At 32.7% G+C, this 10,178-nt stretch overlaps 1 protein-coding gene across 1 annotated transcript; it reads right to left on the bottom strand.

Moving 5' to 3' along the window:
* Positions 1-651: 651 nt before the first annotated feature.
* Positions 652-9,925, bottom strand: LOC138321082 (homeobox protein Hox-B4-like). Its single transcript, XM_069264492.1, has 3 exons — positions 9,090-9,925; positions 3,778-3,950; positions 652-1,149 (listed from the first exon to the last, which is right to left on the bottom strand). Exons 1-3 carry the CDS (start codon positions 9,568-9,570, stop codon positions 907-909), a joined length of 897 nt encoding a protein of 298 aa, XP_069120593.1. The 5' UTR covers positions 9,571-9,925; the 3' UTR covers positions 652-906.
* Between the last annotated feature and the right edge of the window lie 253 nt (positions 9,926-10,178).

Genomic DNA, 10,178 nt, shown 5'->3' with positions numbered 1-10,178 from the left:
CGATTTCGATAAAAAAAAGAATACTAAATAATTTTTGTCATATAGAAATAAACTGAACTAGGATGCAATTAATTGCACTTTTTAAGAGAGTTTCTATTAACGTCTTCGGGTAAATTAAAGTCAGTTCATGTCAATTTCACCAGAAATAGTTGAATTCAGAGTAAATCATTTGACCTGAAATTGACTTGAAATACAAGTGTTCACTTCAATGTTATAGACCAATTAAGTCTTAAATTATTCATTATTCTTCATGTAAAATAGAAATTATTTTCAGGCAATTTTCAAATGTTTTTCAGATGAATTTCAGGTCAATCTATTTTCAAGTAAAATTGACTAGTGATTAGTAGTGTTCACCGGTATGGGGTTTGGCATTCGTATTGCAATGTAAATATTTATTTACTTTGTATTAACATGAAATGTATTTTAAGTTCAATCCATGTGGGAGATTTTACATTATGCAATTTATTTATGGTTTCATGTTCCATTTGAATATCGTTTGTATTTGATATCACAACAAAGGAACACAACGAAATGTCATAAGGAACGGGTATATACACAGGCTTATCAAATTGTCTTGGTATATTGGATAGTACAATGCTCGTCATACTTCTCATGGTATGGATGTTTCAAAAAAGCAAAATCCAAGAAGTATCAGCCTCTGTCTACATTTAATTATGAAATCATAAAACAAAGATAATCAATATTAATACACCAAGGTAAAAAAATATGATGTCTATACCACATTCTACTACTCATTTCTCCAGTGTTCGTTGCCAAAGAAAAGTTCAAATCAAGGGCAACATTTATCCCGGCTTCAAATGCATTCAGGATTTTATCTCCATTCGCCTTTACTTCGAGAATATGAATAATGTTTAGCATTAGTCAATTATAAACACTAACACAACGTCAACACTTAGAATGCTTCGGTTCACACGCTTTGTCAAATTTGTAGTTATAGTCCGCGAATTTGTCCTCCAGGTCCGATAGAGACTGTTGGTATGTATCTCCGAAAGAGTCTGATAGCGCACTGTTTTCAGAAACGTGTGGGTTTATCATAGGTTTGATTTGTCCCGTGATTTTGTCCTTTCCTAGTTGTGCGCCTTTCACTCGTTTCCACTTCATCCTTCGATTCTGAAACCAGACTTTTACCTGAAAAATATTCAAGAAAATCCTAGATGAACACACAACAAAATGACATATAAAATATGATCGTATGACAGTGATTTTGTCATTCTATTTCAGGTTTCTGACGTCATATCATTGTTCAGATTAACCTGGATTTCTGTTTCACTAAAGACGGAAACATTTGATGTCTTAGTATATATTACTGACATATTCCTAGTATTATATGTTTAAGAATGGAATATCATACATACCTGTTATATACACGTTACAAGGTGATGGAACGAAAATAATAAGTATTTGTAGTGTTATAATTACACTGTGTGACAGACAGATGTATATTTAAGCTAATTAATTAGAAACATTTCGGAATACTTTTGAATTTCATGAGAAATTCACTTTATAAATGATTTGAACATCTAAAAAGTAATGAATGTTTAATGTTGAATACGTCAGTAAATATTACAACGATGCACATTTCGCATTTTATTACTTTTTTTTACATCGAAGCCTTAGCAAAATAAATAGCCCTGTTTCAAAATTTGATTCATGATCATGAGAAGATATTTCGAAATTTTACTTTTCATAAGTGTCTGTGTTGACTGTCTATAAAAAATCCCTTATCGTGTTCAACACAAAGACATCGTTGTTTCATAAGCAGTTTAAGTCACCATTCATCTGTCTAGACATTAGTTTATATTTTTTTGAATTGCATTTAAACGAATTTTGTTTTCGGATTTTGACGTCAATCGTGCATCATCAACACTAGGCATAGCCTGAATACAGTTGTACGATACAGGTTAATTATAAAATGAGGCCGACTTTTGATGCCCTTTTACAATTTTTTTAAAATTCTTTGGTTATGGTTAAATGTTATGTTTTCCATCGACTATCTATACAATAAATAAAATTGAACTGTAAGATCATTGTGGATACAATGTACTTCAGTTACACATTTATATTCTGGAATAAACACTTACTTTTCTACACGATGACTTAATTGACATTCTAACATTACAAATCCCCATTTCTTTTCCACAAATAAAGAAAACTGATAAAACAACAAAACTTTAATTCCAATAATTAATATGAAATTAAATAATGGTTGATTTCATCAAATCATTAATGCGTACATAGACGTAAAACTATGTGTTCTAATAGAGTAAGTTGTCTCTGTTTAACCTACTGATACATCATATAAATCTGTCAAATCCGGGTTGTATTCTTAATTGAGAAGCACGTCGACATGGACCACTGATTTGATCTATCCTAGATATGGCGGATATTCGATGAGTCTAGCTATTTTGTTTTTTATGCATTATTTTCAGAAATTTCCATACCAATGTATAATTTGCATGTAATTGACAAAATTTTAATCGACTTTAAGGTATTAATTATGGTTAGCTTTTATCCAGGTTTTCATCACTTATATGTTTACACGTACTTAGCTCTCATCATATATAGTCCTACTCAAACCAGATGTTTATTTATATGTATAATAGACCATATGAAGGTGCTTTCTTTTCCAGCAGGGAACTATAAGATGTGGAAGATGAAAACGAGGCTTAAGACTTTCATATGATTTGGAACATAAACAACCAGTGATTGAATATGAAAATAATTAAAAATCCGTTGGTGAGAATGACCCATACCTATGGTACTTGAATACCTGGTAAGTACAGGTACTTGAATACCTGGTAAGTACCTTTGGTTGTTAATCACAGTATATATTTGTGAACCGTGACCAATTTACTTGTTGAAGACAAAAAGGACGTGGTGGTAGAAACGCTTGGAAAGTGTATAACTTTCAGGGCATCCAGTTGACCCTTGACTTTTAGCAGTTTCAGAAGTCAAATCACCATTTCTGAGAAATCTGAAGAGTCAAAACCTATGACAAATAGACATGTGGTTCAAACCCAAAAGTCAAATCTGATTTTCAAGAGTCAAAAATATACTTTCAGAGGTCTAAGGGATGCCCTGCATTTCATTTACAATTTTAAGTTTGATTTTGCGCAAATAATTTTATTATAATCATTGTTGCGAGAAGTAATAAAAGTATGACTTTTCCAGGTCATAGGTCATGTGCAGGGTATTATGTTCATGGTATTTAAGCAAATATTTATTATCATGGATAATGTTTGAACTTTTACGTAAACAGTTGGTAGGTGTAGAACTATAAAATATGGATTGACTGCAAACTAACTTATTTTCCCCATTTTGCGGGTCTTAGATATCGCGAAATTTAATATACACGAAAAAGTGTCAAATGATAAGAATATTCTAGATTATATATTGTCATTAGAAATATTTTCCATAGTTTTGTACAAAAGACGGGCAGTCCTTTGTATGACCTACATTATTTACCTGTCTCTCGGTGAGATCGAGAGCCACTGCTATTTCGTAGCGTCGTAGTCTTGTCAGGTAGTTGTGGATGCCCTACATTATGGCCTACATTATTTACCTGTCTCTCTGTGAGATCGAGAGCCACTGCTATTTCGTAGCGTCGTAGTCTTGTCAGGTAGTTGTGGATGCCCTACATTATGACCTACATTATTTACCTGTCTTTCTGTGAGATCGAGAGCCACTGCTATTTCGTAGCGTCGTAGTCTTGTCAGGTAGTTGTGGATGCCCTACATTATGGCCTACATTATTTACCTGTCTCTCGGTGAGATCGAGAGCCACTGCTATTTCGTAGCGTCGTAGTCTTGTCAGGTAGTTGTGGATGCCAAACTCCTTCTCTAGTTCCCGTATTTGATTTTTAGAGAAAGCTGTCCTTTCTTTTCTAGGCTTTGATGATAGGTCTAATTTGAACGCCGAATTTTCCCCATCTGAAACATATAACAAACAACAACGTTTTGATAAATAGAGCTAATTGAAAAGATAACATTACATAAAATGCAGGTTTGTTTATATTTTTCATAAGATAAAATTAATTTTCATACGAAACACACAAAAAAGAGATAAAAACACGCTTTGAAAAATATTCCTGTCCATAAAAAACGAATTGAAAATATATAAAATTTTAATTTTTGATAGAGATTACATGGAGTTGTAGTTATCTCAATGTAAGGCAAATAAGAATTCTTTACTAGCTAATCGAATAGATAATGTTAACAAAGTTGAGATTTATAATTATCGATTGAATCGTTAGTCAGATTGTTTTTCATATTTTTCATATATTTCTAATTTTGTGCATAAAACAACAGTGAAGCACTAGTTTGTAGCATCAGCCTTTGTTCTTAGGTACATCAGGGATAGAGAATTTCAGCATTACATGCACGATATATTACAATATTGTTTTTGCATGAAGCAAACCCTTTTTAAATTTAGTGAGGGTTTGAAGTGACATAGGAAATGGACTTTCCGGTAGGTTTCTTCTACAGATATACATAGAATCCTGGACCTAATAATTTAATAATCATTAATCGACTAACTAGCCAAAGGAGAACTGACCCAGAACACAGGCCAATCAACCCCCTTCACTAATTCATTCCGGCGCTGCTCCGTCTGCGGTTTTGTCTTTTACAATTGCATGTCTGGAGAGGCGCAAAACAGGGAACAATTTCAGAGGATCTCGTATTTTAAAAAGTTGTTTCGTTTGTATAAATATGGAGAAAGTAATATTTAGAATATTTGTTTTATCAGTAAAAAGTCTACTACTTTATAGATGTTTTTAAGCAGTATGTAAGACTAGTTAATTCTCTAAAATAAGATTGTTTATCATTTCTCGTGAATTTTACCCTAGATATGGCCCAATGTACAGTACAAAATAGCTGAAATTCGACAATTAAACAGATAGCATGAATCTCTTGAAATGTGGCGAAAGGTTAATTGCAGAAATTCGGCACAGAACGTCGATGGAGTGATAACGACGGATAAAGTAAATTAAGTAATTTCTAAGCTCTTAAACCAATCACCGGTCCGTCAGATCCGACAACGAGTCAAAACCGCTTCATTGAATTTGTTTACGCAAAGTAGTTAAGGGTGCATTACATGTATCTCTTGGGCTAATTAGAGGTAACCGTTCGTTTAAGTGTAATTCGAAGTGAATGTTTGGGTTAAACATTTGATTCTACTATCGCGCCCTCGAGGTTAGAAATCAAGTATATACGTTTGATTTGGGTGTTCCGTGTGGATGTAAGGACACGTGTTACTAGTATATGAAAACCACACTCCTTACAACACGTTTTGGTTTTGTACTTCTACGGCTTAAATTAGATTTAAAATTAAGGCGTGGCGACATGATCCATTCATATGATACTGTTTCGTACAAATGTACAACAGTCTTAAACAATCACAACATTAATGGTGACATTTTTAACGTTTTCAAATATCAATAGAAAATAAAAGAAAATAATGAAAAAATGAAGAAAATAATATTTTTATGCATGTTTCAAAATGATAAGCATATATTGTAACGTTAATAATTAAAAGAAAGTTTAAATTTCAGGGAAAGTTAACATTTCAGTAGATCCATGTATGTATACAGTGTAAGCGATTTCACTATACCTTGACATTGATATTTCTGAGAGTTTATTTATTTGCGTATTGCTTGTCATGGGACGTCAATCGAAATCCACAAGATAATGCATTTCACGTCATGACCCTTTCTGATTACGAGCTAGAATTTGACCTTCACATTTTTAATCGTGCCATGAATTATTTTACCTTCGTTTGGACCCAAATCTATGTTTACGTATTCCTATCTTTACTTGATTGTTCAATCCTTACATACAAATCTAATTAACTTTTTTCAAATCTTCCATTTCTGTTAATAACGGTTTTCAACCTTCGCTTAAAATGTTTGGGTGGCGGATGACAATATCATACTATTTATTGTCATTTTGGCGGATATTCCGCTCACATTTGCCTATTTACTTTTATGTAAAGTTTGTTTTCATGTTAGATAAAATAATATTATTATCAAATGATAATTTTGATGTATACTTTTAAAAAATGAATATTTTATGCGGCCACTTAACTTAAGAAGAGAGCTAATGATCGCCACTCAATTCACAGTTTGTTACTATATGGTAATACCAATCCCAGTATTACATATGCAAACAGATCTAGAGCTTCACAGCATGGAGAATTCAATGAATGCAACCATAATTTAAGCATAGAGTATATATGTATATGGTCGAGTGAGGCCGACTTATATTGATATATTTGTCACATTATCCATTTGACTTTTTGTAAAGGGGATTGCGTATTTTGCAGGAGGGGAAAATATCTTTCTTTTCTTTGCAACCTTGGTTTGTAACGTATCTAATTAACAAATGTTTTTTTTTTTAATATTCGCTTAACATAAAGAACCTACGTTTAAATATTTCTATTTTTCACACTGGTTAGCTATTTCATCGATATTAACATGATCTTGGGATTTTTCCTTATCAAAATGAATAATATCGAGGCAAATCTTCTAGTCTTCTTGTTTCTATTTTTATCGAGGAGACAATTTCGCGAGTTTTTCAAATACTAATCCACGGGCAGAATTGTTCGTGCACTGACAACTTCTACCATTAATAAGTTATACAAGGTTGCTTTCCCACCAGTCTTTCTATCTTATTCACGAGTATTTATTTTCGTGAAAATCACAATGTCCACATATTCAATATTCCAAGGAGACGACAGTGATAGTAACCAATAGAATATCGAGGATACCGCCCGAAAAAAACCCAACTAAATTTGTATAGAGTTACACTGGCCATCAAAATAAAATCATCGGCTGAACACTGAAATTTTGGCATGATAATGTCCTGCGACATGTTTGTTTCCTAAGTTTCAAAATAGTAGGAAATAAAAATCAATATTAGAATTCTGTTGGGAAAATCTTCGATCTATCAATAACGTTAAATTATGTTATTTTAACGTATACATGTACCTCGAATATAAAATATTTATCTTGTTTTTTTCATAGTTGAAATATTACAAATACCATGAATATTTATTAGAGAAAACGAAATTATTTCAAAATCAATTCATTTTGCATCATTGTGACAAAATAAAGTTCAATTTGGATTGAAACTGATCTACACAACTTTATGATTTTTATATATATATAATTCTTATATATTTCAAAGAATCATGCGCCATAATAGGCAATTTTCGCAATTATTTCGAATATTTATGCAACTTCAGCTTAATACACAGTAACTATTATGTCTTTATTATATTATTATGTAATAGGATATGACGTTAGATTTTGTGTATGACTAATACTTCAACCTTACTTGTAAGCAGTATTGTCATTGACTTAAAAAAATCCATCCAAATCATCCAATAAAGTAAAAATGTCGTCACCATTTGTATTGTGGAGTCAGAATTGTGAAGTTTCATAGGATTACAGGGAATTATGAGAATGACCTAAATAGACTATATTATGCTATACAGTTGTATCACCAGTGTGCCGTTATCATCAGTTTATATTGTGTTAGAAAACAGTCTTATTTGTATATCGTATCTCCGTAACATAAAACAAACCTAGTAAAACTAATCCTTTATTTTATCTATCATATACAACAATTTAATACAAACATATCAGTAGATGGAATCGTTTGTTGAAAATAATGATTTTAGCTGGAAATCAAGGCATTGTGTACGTTACGAATTAGGATAGCTTATCTGGTGAAATACTATTTATAGAATTACCTATTAAATATAAAGGTGAAATAAAAGCGGTGGCTTCATTTGTCATTTAAGACAGAGGCATTTCGTACACTCAAACAATCTTTATGCACCAAACATAGAAATGAAGCTTATACTTGTTTACATCTTATTCAAATAGAAAAAAGAAGTCATGCATTGCGACAGAATCTTTAATCTTTAGAACATTTAAATGTTTTGCTCTTCTTTTAAAAGTGTAACAGAAAAAATAAAAAATGACGAAATTGATACCATAATTCGAACGTACAAAATGCACCGGTTTTTAATTTATTGCAATCCGCCTAGGAAATGCGTTGATTTCTTAGAACGTTTGTTTTTAATTACCCTAGATTTGGACATCCATAACCATTTACAACCTAGTTTTTCCAATATCAAAATAATGTTTTTCTTCAACAAATATACATCAAAACATACAAATATCTCATATGTTGGATTGTATATTTGTGATACATTGTAGATTGTTGATGGGAAACAACATTGCACAAAATCAGTCATAATGTACACATGTTTTGCACATGTATTTGAAATAATGACCCGTCCAAATAGATAAAGAAGTTATATCGCCTTATAATAAATAAAAATGTTATTTTAATATTTGAAAGAAATATAACCAAATCACTATAACAACACATAATATCTCATCATTGTATCTAAAATTGAAAAAAAGAGATATAATAGAAATAAATTTAGAAAATGTATTTTAGTAGCTTTTTGAGGATGTGAATCTTTATTTATGTATAGTGCAAATGGATAGATACGTTTCTCCGAGATAGGCAAATGTCCAAAACACTACGTTCATGACCGCTAAGAAACACGATACACGATAAAAAGATCAAAATTCAAATCCTGAGGGCATTCTTCTATTCTTACTTTTTTGGTAGAAGCCACGTTCTTGTATTTATAGTTTTTAAATCTGCTATATGTGAACATTTCTTTGCTGTGAACATTGACGTTGACGTTAGTATTTCTCCATTAATTACTTTTATATTTTAGTTTCCTTATCACTATTACTTTATTTGTTTGAGAAATTATAACATGTTATTATCTATATTATCAGATAAAGTATTTCATGACACGCATATTATTTAGCACGGATTAAGAAACGAAAACATTTTTATCCAACTGTCTGCTTTAGATACTGAGGGAGGAGTCAGAATTGAAAGAGGAAAACATGATTAGGTAGAATGGTTTTAAAGAGTACAAACACATTTGTCAGAGAAATTAAGATAATGTGTTTGAGTAAACATTAATTTTTTTCTGCAGGACATCACGGGACGTGGTATAACGGATAATTGTCTTACCTTCAGCCTTTGTACACGAGATCGGTGACGATGACGTCGATGGTGGTGAATCTGTTCGCAATGACGTCAGCTGTGAGTAAGATGATGACGTCAGGTTTCTGTCATTGGAAGGAAGTTTGTCCAGTCCAGAATTGGATAGAATGTCTTTACTGGAGACTGGAGAGAACTTATAGTCAGTTGTTGTTGTCGTGTCTCTTGACGACAATGACCTACTAAAGTAGTCCGAGTGGTTTGACGGAAATCCGCTTCCGAACCCGAAGTATCCGCCTGAAGGTCCATTTCGGGAATAACGATAGTCCGTTCCAGGATGGGGATATGTATAGCCCCCGGAGGAGCCAGGTAATGCAGTAGAAGGTCCTCTATACACTTTAGCTGCGAGACTAGCCTGGTTTTGGAAGGGCTGGCTAAAACCATAAGGAAATCCCGACGTGTAATGATGGACGCCCGGAGAATTCACGCCGTAGATAGTCTGGTGAGCCATGGAATTTAATTATCCAGCAAAAAGGCCATTACTAACACCAAAAACTCAGAGACCAAATAAAACAATCTTCATCAAAAGCGTGCGCTCAATATAAATATATTTGTATTATAAATAACTAAACGTTCATGATGATGATGATGATGATGATGATGACGATGATTACTGTGAGTATGATGACTGAAGCAATGATGATGATGATGAGGAGGAAGGTGGTGTTCGTGGGGTCCTTGGATCTTTATCGCTTTCTGCCGCATTTGTTTTACTTTCAAGTTCGCAGATGTTTTAGTTATGCCTTCGACATTGAAATTCGGTATAAACCATTTTTACTGGAGGGAATATTTCCTCCACGTGGAATCAGAGCTATTTGGAAGACAGTGTAGTAATCTTGGAACAAGACTATCGATTTCCCAGTTAATTCGCCGATCAACGTGGTTGGTCCAGCAATAAAAGGTGGGGCTAAATCATCCAGGCGTCTCTGATGGACAGAATGGGCGGGGTTGGTTCTATTTTTATTTTCTCTTAACTCCAGATGGTAGCCATCTTAGATAAGTGAACTGATAAATCGTTTAATTTTCTAATGTGTACAGGTTTTTTACAACATTTACCAT

The sequence above is a fragment of the Argopecten irradians genome, chromosome 4 (assembly GCF_041381155.1).
Source record: "Argopecten irradians isolate NY chromosome 4, Ai_NY, whole genome shotgun sequence".
In the NCBI taxonomy this organism is placed as follows: Eukaryota; Metazoa; Mollusca; class Bivalvia; order Pectinida; family Pectinidae; genus Argopecten; species Argopecten irradians.
Note: the sequence above shows the minus strand (reverse complement) of the source record. Positions and strands in the feature narration are given on the sequence as shown.

What these genes read in the sequence shown, in the direction of transcription:
- LOC138321082 (XM_069264492.1), bottom strand. Translation starts at nt 9,570, where the DNA reads ATGGCTCACCAGACTATCTACGGCGTGAATTCTCCGGGCGTCCATCAT. An exon ending in CTCGTGTACAAAGGCTGAAG is followed by an intron (nt 3,951 to 9,089) that starts GTAAGACAATTA and finishes TATATGTTTCAG; the next exon opens with ATGGGGAAAATTCGGCGTTC. An exon ending in TCGATCTCACCGAGAGACAG is followed by an intron (nt 1,150 to 3,777) that starts GTAAATAATGTA and finishes AATATTTTTCAG; the next exon opens with GTAAAAGTCTGGTTTCAGAA.